The following is an 18,289-nucleotide window of genomic DNA, read 5'->3' as shown; positions in this document are numbered from 1 at the left end:
AGGACTTAAAAGCAAGCTCTGGGGCAGAACCAGTCCCTGGTTCAGATTATGACTCTGCCAGGAGCCACCGTGTATGGGGAAGGGGAGCGGAGAAAGGCTCTGAACATTCAGATCTACCCCAGAGAAGAGTTCCAGACTGGATTAGACTGTCCTTAATGACGTGGATAAAAACACCAACACTCCATCACTTTCCAGGCATCTGAAAACCACCATTTTCCTGCAGATGCTCTGAGAAAACAAGGAGGCCACATTTGCAATATACATTTCAAACAGTACGAGACCACTTCAAACAGCCATGGCTCCCCCTGGTCTCCACCGCCCAAAATAATTGAAGCTACAGTTTGTTAAAGGTGCTGAGAGTTGTTAAAGGTAAAGGTAGGGGCACCCCTGACCATTAGGCCCAGTCGTGGCCGACTCTGGGGTTGCGGTGCTCATCTCACTTTATTGGCTGAAGGAGCCAGCGTACAGCTTCCGGGTCATGTGGCCAGCATGACTAAGCTGCTTCTGGCAAACCAGAGCAGCGCACAGAAATGCCGTTTACCTTCCCGCCAGAGTGGTACCTATTTATCTACTTGCACTTTTTGTGGTGCTTTCGAACTGCTAGGTTGGCAGGAGCTGGGACCGAGCAACGGGAGCTCACCCCATCGCGGGGATTCGAACCACCAACCTTCTGATCAGCAAGTCCTAGGCTCTGTGATTTAACCCACAGCGCCACCTGTGTCACTGCTGAGAGCTGTTACGAAACCCCTATTCCCCACACAGAGCTATAGGTCCCATCATTCCCTGGCACTGGGTCAACTGTCTGTTTTGCAGTGAACCCAGCATGTCGCCCTCTCTAGCGCCCAGGATAGGTCCCAGCCTGAGATTAGTGGGAGGTAAGGGGCATGCCTCCCCATAGCTTTCGAGGGTATTGAAAGGGCATTACCCACAGTTGTCCGTTAATGCTCTTCTTTTTTTGTCTGTGAGCGGGGGTGGAAATCCCCATCTCCCGGACAAAAAGGCAAGGGCACTGGGCTCAATGGCTCCATCCAAGGACAGCCCCAGCAAGGGACCATAGTGAGCTGCAGAATACCTTTGAATTTGGACATAATTGGCATCCCTCAGAAAAGGCATCCCTCTGAAAAGATCCTGATTTATGCTGTAGGAGAAAATCATCTGTTTGGAAAGGTTTGGAAAGAACGGAAGATGCTAATTTCTGCTTTATTTGAGTGGTGAAAGGAGGGGAGGCAATATTTTAAGTCATGTTTTTTCTTTGGGATCTGCGTTATCAACCCTCCCCTAAAGCAATGGAATGCAAAGTTTTCAGGAAGAGTGGCCTTTAAAGATGCCTCTTTGTGATGGATTTATTTTATAACTAAGGACTTTGCCTGAATGGAGACAGAGAGTAACAACCTTGAGGGACTTTTGAGGGGTCTTGACCACTCCTTGGAACTTTGTACTGTGAAATAAAAATAGTAAAGAATAAAAGATTGTTAACAACTGGATTGACTGTTTGTTAAGCACTCGGAAGAGAATACCGAATTTTTCCGTGTATAAGATGAGTGTTGTTGTTTTTTTACTATAGTCGTCTTATACACAGATAGTGCAGAGGGGGGGGGGGTGCGACTGGTGGCAGCCATGAGCAGGAGATTGTCAGTGGTTGGGCTGGTGGCTGGGCAATCTCTGGGCACCCCCCCCCCTAAAAAAAAAGCTTAACAACTCTGGGCAATCTCCCATCATTTCCTTAATTTCGAGTCCCAAAAAATAAGGGTCGTCTTATACACGGGGCATGTTATACATGGAAAACTACGGTAAACTGTGGAACTGGATGTACAATGGTACCTCGGGTTACATACACTTCAGGTTACAGACGCTTCAGGTTACAGACTCCGCTAACCCAGAAATAGTACCTCGGGTTAAGAACTTTGCTTCAGGATGAGAACAGAAATCGTGCAGCGGCAGCACAGCGGCAGCAGGAGGCCCCATTAGCTAAAGTGGTGCTTCAGGTTAAGAACAGTTTCAGGTTAAGAACGGACCTCTGGAATGTATTAAGTTCTTAACCCGAGGTAGCACTGCAATGGAACAGAGGACTGCATAGTACCACAAATACTTGCTGCTTTCTCCCCTTTTAATAAGAGTTGCCTGAGAGCCCTGAAATTCTATATCTAAAAGAATACGCAGTTCCCAGTTAGCAGCTCAGTTCAGCTGCCAGGCTCAAAGTCTACTGTGACATCAGAGCAGCTTTGCTAAACACAGACTGGAGAGTGAAAAAGGTTCTCTGTGACACACAAAGTAGATCAGCCAATGGGATCAAAAGAGGCAAGGCAGGCAAAGAGGTCAGAGGTGGAGGAAGAGGCTGCAAGGGCAGAACCGCTGACACAGCCGATGAGGTGAAGCTGCATGCTGCTTGTTACTTGTCTATGCGCACTGCCACAAAAATGCCATCTTTCGGGACAGAAAGCCCCGCGGCATCTTGCGAGGTGCAAGGGCAAAGGTGAAGCTGTCTCATCCAAGAGGCTCAGTGCCAAGTCGATGGCTTCCTTCCAGAGGCAGAGGCGGCCTTTGCAAAAGCAATGAAACCTCTTGTTCTTTTAGCTATTCTAATGATCTGTGGCTGCGCTGGCATTTGGCAAACTATTTCGAGGTCATGATGGAACAGGAAAGAGGAAAGCAGCCACCCTGCTATATATAAATGCTTTTTAAAAGGAGAATGTAATGGTGGAATTGCTTCGGAAGAAAGCACAAGGGAGTCTGCTGCAAAATAAACACACACACACATCATTTGCAGTGTCTCCGTTCAGATGTGGCTGTTGCATAAGCAGAGGACACTGTATGATACCCTTCGTATTTCGCATGGAAATAAGGTCAGGCTCCTCAGCCGAATCAACCTTTCTCTTGTGTGTGGACATTGCCTAAGCCAGCTTTTGGCCATGTGGTGCTCTCCAGAAGTCTTGAACTACAATTCCCATCAGCCTCAGCCAGCATGGAGGTTACTGGGGCTGATAGAAGTCCAAAACAGATGGAGGGAACCAGGTTACCAGACCCTGGTCTCAGTGCCATCTCTCTTGATCCCTCACCTCAGAACTTGATCCCTGACCATTCTGGACTGCAGAATTCCTTCTGCCCCACTTGGGATGAAAGCTTGCACCCCTACCATCCCAGAACCAGCAGCCTGGATCCTGGTTCGTTGTGTCTTAGTGGGCCACAAACTGAACAAACCTAGACTAGAAGATTTTATGGTCCAGTCTGGTGCTAGAATGCATTCTACATTGCTTGTCGTTCCTGTCACTTTTTGAGCTATTGAGGATGCCCTGCACAAAAGAAAAAGTGAGAGTAAAAAGATAATGATCATATTGCTGGTATCTGAATCCTGACCTCAATTCTTTGGCCAGAAAAGCCAAAAATTAATCTAATCTTTTGGAGACCCCAGATCATCAGTGTTGCCTATCTAATGCCTATTTTTCCCCCTTAAGCAAAAGTATCACTATATTAAGTACAAAAAAAAGAAGCACAGAGAGAAGGAAGCCATTTTTCAAACAAAGCCATTGTTCACACATTTCACATTAGATTTAGATCATTTCCCCCCCCTTTAAAATAAAGAGAAGGCAAGTGAGAATCCACTAGCAATGGATGAAAGAGCCGTGCATCCCTGGGAGGCATACAGATAAGAGATTTCAGGCAGCATTTCCCAACACAAAAATCCCTTTGAATGAGCTCAGCAAATGTCTTCATGTATGTCATAGCAACTACACTAAACCCAAACACACAGGCAGAAAGTGCATTAAAATTCTAACATTCCTGCTGGCAGATAAGAAGTTTCCTAGGGTTTTGAAGACAGGAGCAGCAGTAATTTGTCAATAATGAGGCACCTTCACACACTCTTAATCAAATGTACAAGAGGCAAAGCTTGAAAATAGCCATTGAGGGCTTTGTTTTGCTTGTTTGTTCTCCTCCTGCAGATGCTGGATCACACCCAGCCAAACTGTACCAAGCGGCCTTCTATCAGGCTCAGTGCAGATATAATTCTTGGGATAATCAGGAGTCAGGTGTTGTGATGTTGACAGAGCTGGACTAGACTGGAGAGACCCAGTGAAATATACTCAGAGTCGAGTGTGGATTTCATGCTCTTTATTCAGCTTTAAGTGGTGAGGAGGAATGGAAGTTCCCCCAGAATGTCTGCTTTATATACATTATTTACCCAATGGGCCTCACATGATTGGCTAATTCTGGGATTCACCTGTAGGCCAATCAGGTTGCGGATTCACTTCCACCTGGAGCTGGATTGGGTGGCTCCTATGGACCAATCAGACACCTGCATTCTGAATCCTATTGTTCTAGGACCAATCAGACTGCTGCCTTTTGGATCCTATTCAACTCAGTACATGACACCCAGGTTCGGCTGCAAACTTCACTACGTAACTTGGGGCCAGTCCCTCTTTATCGGTTCAACCTACCTCACAAGGTTGTTGTGGAGATAGAACAGGGTGGGTAGGAAGAGAACCATTTGCTCTGCCTTGAGCAAATGGGATGTAATGTGGCATTTAGTGGTGGTGGCTCCTCATATTTGGAACTCCCTCCCTATTGAGATGTGCCTAGCCCCATCTCTCTCTACGGTTTTAGGCAGTTAGTTAAATGACAGCTTTTTCCCAGTGGGTGTTTGGAGCAGATAATCCGACTGTTGCTGCCATTGTCCTTCTTTGATTCGTTATGTGTTTTTAAGGATTGCATTGTTTTACGTATCTTGATCTTTGTTTTGTTGAAAACTGCTTGAGCAAAGGGAATTGCATAGAGATGGTTGAAATAAAATAATAATAAGGTTGGGGTCAGCAGGCCCATCTCGCCCCTCATCACTTCATCTCCATGGGCTGTCAGGCTCCCCTGCATTCCCCAAGCCAGCATGCACCGATAAAATGTAAGTTAGGGATCACAGGGAAGATTGATGCAGAAGAACTGATCAATCTATGCGGAGTGGTGGAATGCCGCCATCCACTCCCAAATCCACTTCTCACCTGCAGAAGAGTCCTCTGCATAGAGTTCACCCACCTTCTCTGAATGAGCAGGCAACGGAAAGAGCAAGGTGGAATAGATAGGAGCTTTCCCTCTTGGAGGGATCATGAATTGCAAGCACAGATGGAATGGCAAGCAAACAGGCAGCGACAACAGAGGCAGGAGAAAAGATGGACACACTCAGAGTGAGGTGGGGCAGGGCACTGAGAGCATATGCAGATTCTGTTCCTTTAAGTCAGCAAAGAGGCTTTGCCAACACACCAAAGAAGCATCAAGACAAATAGCCTTTTGAGACACAGGTTTCATTTCGTAAGCAAAACACGTTAGAGGATCTGAAACAAAGTGAACATACCAGTCTGAGCGAAACAAATTAAATTTGTCTGGGCAGGCAATTTTGTAATAAATGGGGAGGGTTCTGTCCCCCCCCCCAATCTCCTGGGCTGCATGCTGTGGCCATGCAGCAAGGTTTAGAAGAAAACTCTCCTGCTACAGCACACACCTTGGGGCTGAGCCTGACAGGTGTGGTGCGGCCTTGCTGGTCGGCGTTCACCCAGGTGGGCTTTCCAGGTGTAAAGGGCATCCCCAGTACCCACAAAGGACTAGCCAGAGGTAGATGGCTGAGCAGCACTCTAGCCCAATAATGCCTCAGGTCTTCAAGCAGCCGTTTTTTCAAGCCTGTTACCTGCTCGGAGGAAATGCCAGACGAGCCAACTTGCAAAACTGCCTCTCCAACACCCAACAGTGCAAAGTAGGCAAATGAAAGGTGAGTCCAAAGGCCGGTTGGAGCTCGCCACACAAATTCCTACTCAACCCTCAAGCGTGACTAAAATGCCCAGAGTGGAAAGGTGTGGGATTTGCACTCCCAGGCCTGCATACTTGGCAGGGGCGAACATGGCCCACCCCCAAGTACACCACATCAGCACTTCATAGAATTGTAGAGTTGGAAGGGACCCAAATGACCATCTAGTCCAGCCCCCTCCAATGCAGGAATATGCAGCTGTGCATATTGAACCTGCAACCATGGTGTTATTAGCACAACCCCCTAACCAATTCTAACCATTAATTTCCCCCATTGGCCAATTGGCCCCAGGTGCCACAGAACACCTCACCCAGACCAAACCACTTCTCTCCTCTTCTAGGAGCGGGGCATGTGGAAAATGTACTATTCGGGGGGGGGGGGCAGTATTTTCCCAATCAGGTGACAGCCCTAGTAACAATATGGGTGGCTATAGTACAGTCCTCTAGCTCTCATGTACACCAACAATCGATACACCTGTCCTCAAAGAAAAAAGAAAAAGTATTATTCTACAAAAATCACATTTTGGTCAAAGAGCTCCCTTACATCTCTCCTGAAGCTACTGCAGAGCAACTCCGCTACAAGGCAGAAACATGACTCGCGCCCCAATACTTTTCGTAGCCCCTGCCATCCATCCCAGAGATCCTTTCAAGCAAATAAACCAACAATTCCTTCAGCGAAGGTTCAATGGTGCATTCCCCCTGACTTCAAAGGAAACTCACCATACAGCTGCAGAATAACAATTTCCCCAAACAAGGAAGCTTTGAGAGCAGAATTGACCGAACTCTTCTTCACCCACTCCACAGAGAGCTCTCTGATGTATACATTTTCCATGAGGGGCTTTCATTTCCCATTGCAGAAACAACAACAAGGAGTAAACTTGCCCTGCGCAATAAATAATGACAGCGGTGGAGTGTGCTTGAAAATAATAGGATTCTGCTGTTGCTGCCTTCTGACCTGTGTGACTTCCACCCTGATATATCAAAATACAGCTTCTGTCTTAGCAGAGACAGATAGAAAGAGTACAAGGAGTCTCTGAAGGTTCTCATACAAATCAACATGATGTTCACCTCTCAGACTAATGTGTAGATTGGACACCAGCTGCTGCATCTCCAGAGAAAGTCAGTGAGGCTCAGCGAGGTATAGTGGTTAGAATTGGACCTGGGAGGCCAGGGTTCAGCCCCGACCCTCACTCACCCATGACACTTAATGGGTGACTTTGGGCTAGTTTGAAGCTTCGTCAGCTTTGAATGAATTGGGGGACTTGGCTGTCCTTACCTACGGAACATAGGCCACTTACAGAGACAGGAGTTCAGCAACCCCTTCCTATTTAGCAAAGCTCCTTTCCCCCTACTATAAAAACAAGATTAAGCTCCTTTGGTAACCACGGGGCACCATCATGAGACAAGGACAAAGCTAAGATAGCTGGAGAGCCAGTGTGGTGTAGTGGTTAAGAGCGGTAGTTCGTAATCTGGGTAACCGGGTTCGCGTCTCTGCTCCTCCACATGCAGCTGCTGGGTGACCTTGGGCCAGTCACACTTCTCTGAAGTCTCTCAGCCCCACTCACCTCACAGAGTGTTTGTTGTGGGGGAGGAAGGGAAAGGAGAATGTTAGCCGCTTTGAGACTCCTTAAAGGGAGTGAAAGGCGGGATATCAAATCCAAACTCTTCTTCTTCTTCTCTTCTTCTAAGATAGGCTGAAATGGCTACTTCAAAATGCACATCCACGTGTACCAAACCATTGCACTGGGGTCAGAAGTTCTCAAACTGTGGTTGGCAACAGTGGCATCACAACAGTGGGGCTGGTGCACCCTGGGGGGGTGACAAGAAGGCACCCCATGGGGGTTCGTGGCAGCGCAAGCAGTCATCGCGCCACTGCAGCCGCATGTGGAGGATCCTCTGTTCGCGGCTGCAGCCACGGGCAGAGGATCCCGGTGCCAGCGGCAAACCTCTATGTACAGTGCATGTGCGCAGTGGTGTAGCGTGGGGGGTGCAGGGGGGCCGGCCGCACTGGGCGCAACATCTGGGGGGGCTCGCTCACACTCGCAGCTCTCTGCCCCTACTAAAATCCACCGGTTAGGGGGTGCAAATTACTTGCCTTGCCCCGGGTGCTGAGAACCCATGCTACGCCACTGCATGTGCGGCATCGCACACATGCGCTGTACATAGCAGTTTGCCGCCCCAGGTGTCACAACGCCTTCCTTTCCCCTGGTTGGCAAAAAGGGCTGTGAAACAATTAATAATATCTATTTGATTTTCTTTTCCTCACTGAGACCACTTTGATAAAGGTTGGGTTTGTCAAGCAGGCTTCGGCTTGGAGCTTTTTCATAATGCAGCACTAGCTCAGTATACAGATCTCCACACACGCTAAAAATGCTCCAGTTAAAGGACCAATGGTTTTCTTAATATTTTCTTAATATTTTTATTATTGTTGTTGTTATTATTTTTATTATTATTATTAACTTTTTTAATATGGACAAAACCAATAAACCAATACAAACCAATCAAAACATTCCAAAGGTCAAGAGAGGGAAAATGCATAGGTGAATAATGCATCTTCATTACACACACCGGAAAGAATATATTATATTCTATAAATGCCAGACATACAAGATTGATTGCAGCAGCGGACTTGCAATGTTAACCACCACCTTTTTTAAACCTTGGAGAGAGTCGGTTGTATGATATACAAATAAAGAAATTTGTAATGTTGAGATAAAGTCCAGAATAGCATACCTCTCCAAAAAAGAAAATGAACAGTTGGCCTAGGTCAGGTGTCTTCAACCTTTTCAGACCCAGGACTTTTTCATCCAAACTTGCATTTGGGGACCCAATTCTTAATCTTTTAACATATATTTGCATGGTGGCAGCTTTGGCTCACCTTGGATCAGGCCCACCAGTTGAACACCAGTGATCTAGGTTTTTCTGGTGAGGCATTAATAAAAGTAATGAAGGGAGAACAGTCATCATGAAATTCATCTCAGCTTAATGTAGCCTTTGACTATTCTGCAATGTTATGTGCATCTGCAAGCAAAACCTTCCAAACTCTCTCGTACTAGTTTTGCATAGGTAACAATCTTTTATCCATAAGAATGTGATTTCCATGTGAGCTGCTAACAGGAAATGGATTATTAATGGCTTAAATAACATATTTTAATTTGCTTCTCAAATAACAACAGCAAGGCCAAGCCTAGGTCTAAGGCCCAATATTTTCACAATACACTGTTGGTTTTGATGATAATGCCACTGCTGCGTGGATGGGTGGGAGTTTATTAAGTGGTCCTCTGAGACCACCAGCAATTTTAAAGTGGTCTACAGTGGAGGGAGGTTCAGAAACACTGCATCATCATCACCATCATTTTATTTGTACAGTGGTAGCTCGGGTTAAGTACTTAATTCGTTCCAGAGGTCTGTACTTAACCTAAAACTGTTCTTAACCTGAAGCACCACTTTAGCTAATGGGGCCTCCTGCTGCCACCGTGCCACCAGAGCACGATTTCTGTTCTCATCCTGAAGCAAAGTTCTTAACCTGAAGCACTATTTCTGCGGTAGCGAAGTCTGTAACCTGAAGCGTATGTAACCTGAAGCGTATGTAACCCAAGGTACCACTGTATGCTGCCTTTCCACAGTTAAGAACAATGCTCAAGGCAGCTTACAACATGACAAGATTTACATAATTACAAAAGTCATAAACAATAAATAAACCACATCAAAAAAATACACAACCAAATGGAAATCAATTTCCACACAAATCAAAATCTAAAACTAAGAATACAGCATTAATATCACAGTTTAAAATGACATAGGTAAAAAAATAACAGCAATTTAAAAAACAAAAATGGAGCCCTCTCTGCCCAGCAGCAGCAGTCGCAGCAGTCCTTTATGGAACCCATCAGGCCTTGCCCTAGGCCTGGTGGTGAGTGGCAGGATTGGGGCCCTCAGGCGCTGAGCAGAGGAGTCAGGCTGCATTGTTCTTAAACTCTGACATGTAATGCTTCTTCCTCATCAGGATGGAGGATAGAGAGAGGTGTGAGCATGTGTGGAAAAATTATCCTACCCTACAAATGTAAAATTTACATTGGCAGCGGCAGAGGAAGGCTCTTGGACACCTGGGGCGGGGCAAACCGCCCATGGGGCGGCACAGCCCGTGCCTTCTCTATGGGTGCCACATGGGGCGCACAGTGCCCATAGGAATGGCACGGGGTGCGGGGCGCCCTTAGGGACAGGAAACGCCATGGGGTCTCAGCCGCCCTACAGCTGGGGGGGAGGCAGCCGGCTGGACAGCGCAGAGCCAGTGGGCGCTGAGACGTGTGGCTTGTGTGCACTGCAGGCCCCGCAATGAGTGCCACCGGCCATTTTGTCAACCCCACCCCACCCCATCAGGGGTGCATCTGGGAAGGTCCAGACACCCCTTCCTATGTCCTTGTACATTGGTTGCTCCAGCTACTTTTGCCTCTGACATACCCCTCAACCATCCTGATTTAAGTGGGACATCCCGGAATTACAGAAGCCATCCAGGCTTCTCACTGGATCCTGGAATGTCCTGTTTTTTGGTCTGGCGCTCTGGTGCAAATCAACCAGCTCGCGCCAGAGCTCAAGACCAAAAAAGGAGCACCCCAATTTTGATCAGCAGAATGTTGGAGGGTACGGTCACATGGTCCTTGGAAGGTTGCCCAAAGGGGCTCAGTCTGAAAATAAAACCCCCACTCCTACTCTAAGTGCAAATAAAAAAATAATTTAAAAAATGAAGTTATGGCAGGGGTCTGCAACCTTTTTCAGCCATGGGCCAGTGCACCGTCCCTCAGACCATGTGCTGGGCCAGACTATATTTTGGAAAAAAAATAATGAATGAATTCCTATGCCCCACAAATAACCCAGAGATGCATTTGAAATAAAAGGACACATTCTACCATAACTGTCAACCGTTACTTATTTGGCGGGAAACTCCCAGTGCTGTCCCTTATTGATGATGTCCCTTAAATTTCCCGGGTTTCATGCTCACCTGGCTCGGGAGGGAAGCAGTGGCTCGGGGTCCTCTGCTGTGAGAGAGAGAGAGAGCGCTGGCGCTGTCGTCTCGGCGCGAGGAGTTCCATCGGCCCCTCCCTGCCCAAGAGCGGGGGGAGGGAGAGAGACTCTCACCCACACCGCCCACCAGTGGCGTAGCGTGGGGGGTGCCGGGGGGGGCCGGCCGCACCGGGCGCAACATCTGGGGGTTAGGGTTAGGGGGCACAAATCCACGGGTTAGGGGGCGCAAATCCACGGGTTAGGGGGTGCAAATTACTTGCCTTGCCCCGGGTGCTGACAACCCACGCTACGCCACTGCCGCCCACGAGCCCGGAGGCGGCAGCAGTGGTGGCAGCTGAGGAGGCGGCCTGAGGGAGGAGGAAGAGGAGGGGATGGGGAGGGACGCAGAAGGGCGGAACTTCAGCGGCCGCCGCTGCGCCACAACCGCCTCATGCCGGATTGACAGCATCTGTCAATCCTACCAATGTATGTAACTCTTTACAATAGCAAAATCCCTTATTTTGGCTGCTGATTCCTTATTTTCGAGGCTGCTGGTCCCTTATTTTCAAATCTGTAAGTTGACAGCTATGCATTCTACTCATGTAAAAACACGCTGATTTCCAGACCGTCCGTGGGCTGGATTGAGAAGGCGATTGGGCCGCATCTGGCCCCCGGGCCTTAGGTTGCCGACCCCTGGGTTATGGCATTCCAAACTAGCTACACCGTTTGACAAACCCTTTATATTTATTGGTACAGGCATGTGACCTTCTGAAGCACCTAATGCTTTCTCTGCATTTTGTTTGTGTGAAGGTAGCCAGCGCAGGAAAGGCCGCCCTCCTCCTTCCCCAAATATGCCACCTTCTTTCTGAGAACTAAAAGGAGACCGAGGGCATCCTCTGGTTTCACAGAGAAGATTAACAAAAGGTCAGAAAATGTTTGATCTCTGTCATTGGTATAGTCAGGCTGAAAGCTGAGCCGTCACTTAAATATTTACAGGCAAGCTCTGCAGCCACAAGGTGAAAGGTGTTATGTAAATCCTTCTCCACACAAAACAGGGGGGGAAGAAAGAAAATCAGAAAGATCAGGATACTACCGCCGCTGCCACAGTTCAACCCTGCCTGTATAAACATACCAGGTCTTCTAAAATTGCTTCAGCTTCTGGCTACACACCCAGGAACTCAAACAGACCCTAAGAAGCTGTATTAGACTAGCTCATCAAACCCTTAAAACCCTTTACATTGGGGGGGGGGCAGACGTGAAAGGGGCAAAAGTGTTTGCAACATGACAGGCCACTGTTATGAGAAAAAACTGCTCCTTTCCCCTTATGCGGTACCCAAGAGCCCATATAGAGTCCTTTTGTAGGTTCTCTATCGGTAGGAGAAAATAACAGAGGCCAAGCAGAGAATACAGTGGTACCTCGGGTTACATACTCTTCAGGTTACAGAGTCCACTAACCCAGAAATAGTACCTCAGGTTAAGAACTTTGCTTCAGGATGAGAACAGAAATCGTGCAGCAGCAGTAGGAGGCCCCATTAGCTAAAGTGGTGCTTCAGGTTAAGAACAGTTTCAGGTTAAGAATGGACCTCCGGAATGAATTATGTACTTAACCCGAGGTACCACTGTATCGAGAAGCAAAGCAGCTCGTAAGCCTGATCTTTATTCAAGCTGTTGCAGCAGGGTGCTCCCCCCACACAAAGGAGGGGGAGGAACCGAAAACAATGGTGGGCAAACTCCTATACACAGAAACTTTTGAAATTCCCTGCCCTGGAGCTCAAGATCAGCCCCATACACACATCACAGAAGGGGTGCAGCCCAAGACCACCCCCAATACATCATACATACATCAGACAAGGGGCCAGCAGCAACACTGTGGATGGGTTTACCTGGAATGCCTGGCTATTCTTTTGTGATGATAACTACTTAATTCCTGAATATTGGTCACAGGCTCACCATATTCATATCTTAAATGTGCCCTTAAGACAAGTTTGTGATCAAAGAGACAATGGGGAGATAATATTTGAGGTAAATTTGGGAGGGACAAAATGGTTTCAGGACTTTCTGTGCACTTCAGACATGTGCTTTGTGTGTGTGTGTGTGTGTGTGTGTGTGTGTGTGTTTGGTACATTTATGAACATTTATTCTTTATATGTAAGACCTTAAAATTATTGTAAAAATAATAATATTTGATAATAATATTATAATATTAAAGATATAAGAAGATAATGATAATAATTATTATTTTATTTATACCCCACCCATCTGACTAAGGCTGCCGGAGCCACTGTGAGCGGCTTCCAACATACATAAAAACGTAAGAAAACATTACGCATTTCCCTATACAGGGCTGCCTTCAGCTGCCTTCTAAAGGTTGCATAGTTATGCGATCTTCTTGGCTCCAGGATCGCACGACTCCATTCCCTCACAACGTTTCTCTGATCAAAACAGGGACGTCATACCACACCCTCCAATGTTTCTCCGATGAAAATAAGGGCATCCTAAGGAAAAGCAGGACTTTCCAGGATCAAATCAGAAACCAGAATGGCTTCTGTAAATCCAGGACTGTCCCTGGAAAGTAGAAACACTTGGAGGATCTGTACTGCCTCTCACACACCCCTGCAGTGTCAACCAACAATCCACAGCTGAGGGTCTTTCTTAAGATCAGCTGAATTTGTTTTTATTTTAAACCAGAACATACGCCTCAGTTTGTAGAGCATGAGACTCTTAATCCCAGGGTGGAAGCCATGCCATGTTGGGCAAAAGGATCCCTGCATATCAGGGGGTTGGACTAGATGACCCTTGTGGTCCTTTCCAACTTTACAAGAGCTGTTTAAAATGCTGCTAAGTTACCCATTCCTGCAAAAATCTGGAATCCACAGCTGAGGGTTAACAGACACCTGTGTCAGTACTGGGATACGAACCATGCTTCCATTCAGAGACCAGAACAGAGGCAGAAGTACGAATGGCTTTCTGCTGTGAATGCCAGCAGGCAGACACAGCAATACAGAGTTTTGCTGCTTAGCAAGAGATTTGGGGAAGTTGCAACCGTTCTTCACTGCGATCAGATTACACACTGAGTAGTCGTCTCCCGTTTACTGTGCAAGCAAGTCAGCCAGGCCGTAGCATGAGTACCTGCCAGCCATCTCATCCTAGGTCACCTCCTATGCAGATTCAGGCAGGTGAAGTCACTAACATCCATGGAAAAATATACCTAAGGCGAATTCTGGGACTCCAGAATCCACAGATACCTGCACAGTCTCTCTCTTTTTTAAAAAAATAATTTTTTATTGGTTTTCCAATTTTATCAACAAAACAACACCAAACAATACAGACAAACACAAACACCAAACAACACAAACAAAAACATAAATTTTAGTTTCTTAGCCTCATTTTCGTAAGCCTCTTTTCACGGACTTCCCCATACCTTCCCCTTTTTGCATCCTAATTTTACAATTTTTCAGCAACTTTTTTAGTCAATTAAAATTTAACTTATTCTCCTTTTCGATATGACATTAAATCAAAAGAAATAAATATAGCTGTAATTATACATCTTCCTTTCCCTTAACACTTTAACACTCCTCAATTTTGTAGATACCTGCACAGTCTCTAGCTCAGGTGTGGGGAACCTCTGGCCCTCCAGATGTTGCTGAACTCCTGCTTGCTGGAGTTGACGGGAGTTGCAGTCTAGCAAGAGCTTGGATGGCCAAAGGTTCCCCACACCTCACCAGAGGAAAAGGATTCTGCATATGCTCAGGAGCACATTTGCCCTGCAGTCTTTGGAATGCTACATCCCCCTTGGAGGTCAAGGATTTCTGTGCATGCTCCAGGACACTCAGCCAAGGTGCCAGAATTTTGGTCAGCCCAAAGGTAGCTGCTGCACTCTTGAGACACAACTTCTGCTGAAATTGCGGATAAATTTGCACTGGCTTCCTCGCCCTTTGAGACTATCTGAGGTGGGGACTGGAACAGGCCTGCCTCTTTGAAGACTTGTTAATTGATTTTAGCACTCCTTTGGAAAGAAGCAGGTATGTGCTCTTTGCAGTCAACTGGGCATATTTCCAAATGTGAATTCCGCAGAAAGACAACAGACTGCGAAGCATTCATGTGCCCATGGCTCTGGAATTCATGTGCTCCCATGACAGAGAGGTTTTATGAGTGAATTTGATGGTTCCTTTCCCCACTTAGGCCAGACAGGTCCCCAACGCGTCTGCCTTTAATGTTATGGCCCACCGTTAAACTTGCATGCACCACGAAATGTGCCAGCCACATGGAAAGAGCAGGCTGCATTTACCCTTTTCTCTCCCGATTTGAGTTCCACCTGAAAATTATGTGGCAGAAGTTACAAATGCTTGCAAATCCATGCCCTGCTTAATTCACAGAGTGCAGAAGGGTAGTGATATTATTAAGCCCCCCCCACAGCAAACATAGAAAAAGAGAGCCACCAAGCACCTTAGAAACAAATGGATTTATCGGGGCAGAGCCAGTCGTAGGGCTAGAGAGTTTGGGATCAGAGCATTCTGCAGGCGGAACAGCAGGTGCCTCCAAGTTCTGACAGAGGAGCATCACCACTCAGGAGGGGCCAGGTGGGGCCAGGTCCTGGTGGGGGGGTTGCCACGGTGACCAGGACCCGCCCTCCTTTGTGACATCTCTTGCTTCTCCTTTAAAAGCCACTGACTTGCAGGCGGCCATTGTGGGTTAGTGAGGAGAGCTTAGAGGAGAGAGGTGGTGGTGGCAGTTGGTGGCGAGTAAGAGGAGTGATTTGTTCTTTTTTCATTTTCTTATTTTGATTTCGATTTCGTTTATTACTTTTATTTTATTTTTTTGATTTGATTTATTTTGATTTTCTTTTATTCTTTTATTTTAACACTTATTTATTTTATTTTTTTGTTCTTTGTATTAATATTTTTGTTTTATATTTTTTGTGCACATCTGTGCATATTCTGTATATATTTTGTACATTTTGATTTTGTATATAGAGGAGTAGTTAGAGTTAAGTGTAGGTTTAGGGTGGGGGTAAGCCAGTGGCCCTCCTTTTTTGGACAGAGGAGGGCAGAGATGGGCATGGGGGGCAACTAGTCCAAGGATGCAAAAGAGGACTCACCTCTTCCCCTGTCCTTCTGTTTGCAGTGCTGCTTCGGTTCAGCATCCCAGCCCCAGGGGTGAGTATTGGAGAAAAGAAGAGCAGGGACTGGATCCCTCAGACCTGCCCCCTGCTGTCCCCCGGGCTCTTTGTCCCCCACTCTGCACTCTCAGATGCGGAGAAGCCCTCCCCTCACGAGGAACTGACAGCCTGACTTTTCCATTTCAGCTGCTGGAAGATGAACAGCACTACATCCTGGGGGTCATCAAGAGCTGCCAGGCAGCTGAGCGCAGGGGGCTCCGATCCCTGAAGTGCTCCAAGGAGGAGACGGCCCAAGCCATTCTGGTGAGTGATGGGTGTTGGGGGGGGAGGGGTTGTGCATCTGCGGGGAGGAGGACCCTGCCGGCTTAGGCCATGGGGTTGCCATTCCCCTGCAAAGCCAAGCCTGGTGTTTGGGGTCGGAGCTGATTTTCCTCCTCTGTTCTCTTCCAGGACATCTTGGGGCCCTTGGAGCACTTCAGGGATCGGCCCCTGACCCTGGCCCTTGCCTTGGAGGCCCTCCTCCAGCTAAGGTGAGTGGGGTCTTTGGCGTGAATGGGGTTGTGGGGGGGCAGAACTCCAGGGGGAAAGAGCAGGCGGGAGGGAGAAGGGGGCAAGGGAGACTCTAACACTCTCCCTTTCATCTCTGCAGCACGATGAGGCCCAAATTCACCTCTGACATGATCAGTGCCATCCTGCACAGGACGTTGGAGGCTATGCTGAAAGTTGCCGCCGAGGAGGAGGAGGAGAAGAGAGAAGTATGTCCTTGGTTTTGATTTCCCTTCACATTCTGTTTCTTCCTCTTCGTCACACCCTTGCAGAATCCAACTCTCTTCTCTCTTTTCCCGCAGGAACTGAAGAGGCACTTCCGGCTTCTGCTGGGTAGTCTTCTTATGGAAGCACCCAACCCTGGCACCCTCTTCCACCTTCTCAGTGTAAGTATCCTGATGGCATCAGGTGTGATTTTAAGGTTGTCCCCCCCCCCCGTCCCTTACCCAATGGACTGCCCCATTTCTGGGGCACAGAGCCTGTTTGGCCCCCAATTTGGTCCAAGACCAAAGCTGGCAACCCCTCATGGTGCAGAAGTGCCAGGGACTCTGTGGTGGGGGCAGTGGGGGCCGCTTTGGCCCAGATTGGCCCCCTGGCTCTGAAATGCTCTTTCCTCCTGCAGGACCTCCAAGGATACGCCCTGGGGGAAAGTGGGGAGGCGCAACAACTTGCAGCCAGCAGCATCTCTTTGCTGCCGGCCATTGCCCGGAAATACCCCAAACTCAGAGTAAGTACCTTGCCTTCTTCTATTCATTTCTTTGGCTACTTCAATCCCCCCCCCCCCAATATCACATCCCCAAGTGATCTTTAGCGCAGAATTTGCGGGGTGTGTCCCTGGGGGCCAGGATGAGGCCAGAGGCTTTTCCTGCCCCCTTTCCTGCTGCTGCCCTTCCACCTCTGCCAGGAGGCTGTAGGGCCCAGGAGGTCCTCTGGAACAAGGGATTGGGCCCAAGACAGAGGGAGACCCGTCCTTCCTGACTTGGTGCTGTTTCTGTGCTCTCTTGCTCCCATCTGACCCCGATTTTTCTTTCCTCTGCAGATGACAGTAGTTCGGCCGGAACTGGCTTGCTTCCGCCGGAAGCCAAAAGAAGGTAAGCCCCACACCTGGAGACAGCGACCTTTGACTAAAGGCCTGTGGGAAAATCTCATTTTCATTTTCATTCTCTTCTCATTCTCTTCCATCCAGATGACATCATTGAAGATATATAGGTAGTGCGGACCTCAGGCTCCACTGGACACCAGAGAGAGGCCAAAATCCAAATGCACTCAGCAGGTAAGACTTTCTCAAAAGCCCATCGGTAGTTAGAGATGCCCTGTTTCATCTGCGAGAGAAGCAGGCACTCCTGGCGTCCTGCTTACCTTTTTTCTCTTGCAGGTGACAGAATGATGCCGGCAAGACCTCCTTCTCCATCTTTTCATGGGAGCAGAAGGGAAGCAGCGGCTGTGGGACCAGATCTGGTAGGGGGAAGCTGCCTTGTGGGGACAGAGGCCAAGGGGTGGAACGATGTCATGGGCTGGTTGGGCACAGAGGAATAGTGGGAGGAAGCAGCTGGAGAACCAGGAAGGGAAGACGTCTCAGAGCCCAGGGAGTGGAGGAGTGGACAAGGAGGAGGGGTCAGAGGGAGAAGAGGCCGGGGAACCAGGGGAGGGGAGCCAATGGGTCTCAAACCCTCGGTGAGTGAGGGACTTTCCTCTGCGTCAGAAGACAGGCTCCGGCAGATGGAGCGGACGAGATTCAGAGGAAGCTGTTTGTGCATGTGCTGTAGAGGGAAGTGAGGGGCTGATCCCCCCAGAAGAGAGTCCATCGAGAACTCTGATTCTAAACCTCTGCTGCCTCGT

At 48.0% G+C, this 18,289-nt stretch overlaps 2 protein-coding genes across 10 annotated transcripts in view; one reads left to right on the top strand and one right to left on the bottom strand.

The window, feature by feature from the left end:
* RIMBP2 (RIMS binding protein 2) overlaps nucleotides 1-18,289 on the bottom strand; it is a 273,596-nt gene that overhangs the window by 211,736 nt on the left and 43,571 nt on the right. The gene's annotated exons all lie outside the window — the stretch shown is intronic.
* LOC310834459 (uncharacterized protein) lies at nucleotides 824-18,229 on the top strand (the record flags this gene model as incomplete). The annotated part of the gene is made up of 9 exons (XM_083717949.1): nucleotides 824-875; nucleotides 15,826-15,941; nucleotides 16,091-16,207; nucleotides 16,355-16,434; nucleotides 16,554-16,659; nucleotides 16,753-16,836; nucleotides 17,073-17,177; nucleotides 17,490-17,723; nucleotides 17,826-18,229. The coding sequence occupies 8 exons, from the start codon at nucleotides 824-826 to the stop codon at nucleotides 17,661-17,663; spliced, it is 834 nt and encodes a 277-aa protein (XP_083574075.1). The 3' UTR covers nucleotides 17,664-17,723; nucleotides 17,826-18,229.

The sequence above is a fragment of the Podarcis gaigeae genome, assembly GCF_964106915.1.
Source record: "Podarcis gaigeae genome assembly, chromosome: 16".
Classification (NCBI taxonomy): domain Eukaryota; kingdom Metazoa; phylum Chordata; class Lepidosauria; order Squamata; family Lacertidae; genus Podarcis; species Podarcis gaigeae.
Note: the sequence above shows the minus strand (reverse complement) of the source record. Positions and strands in the feature narration are given on the sequence as shown.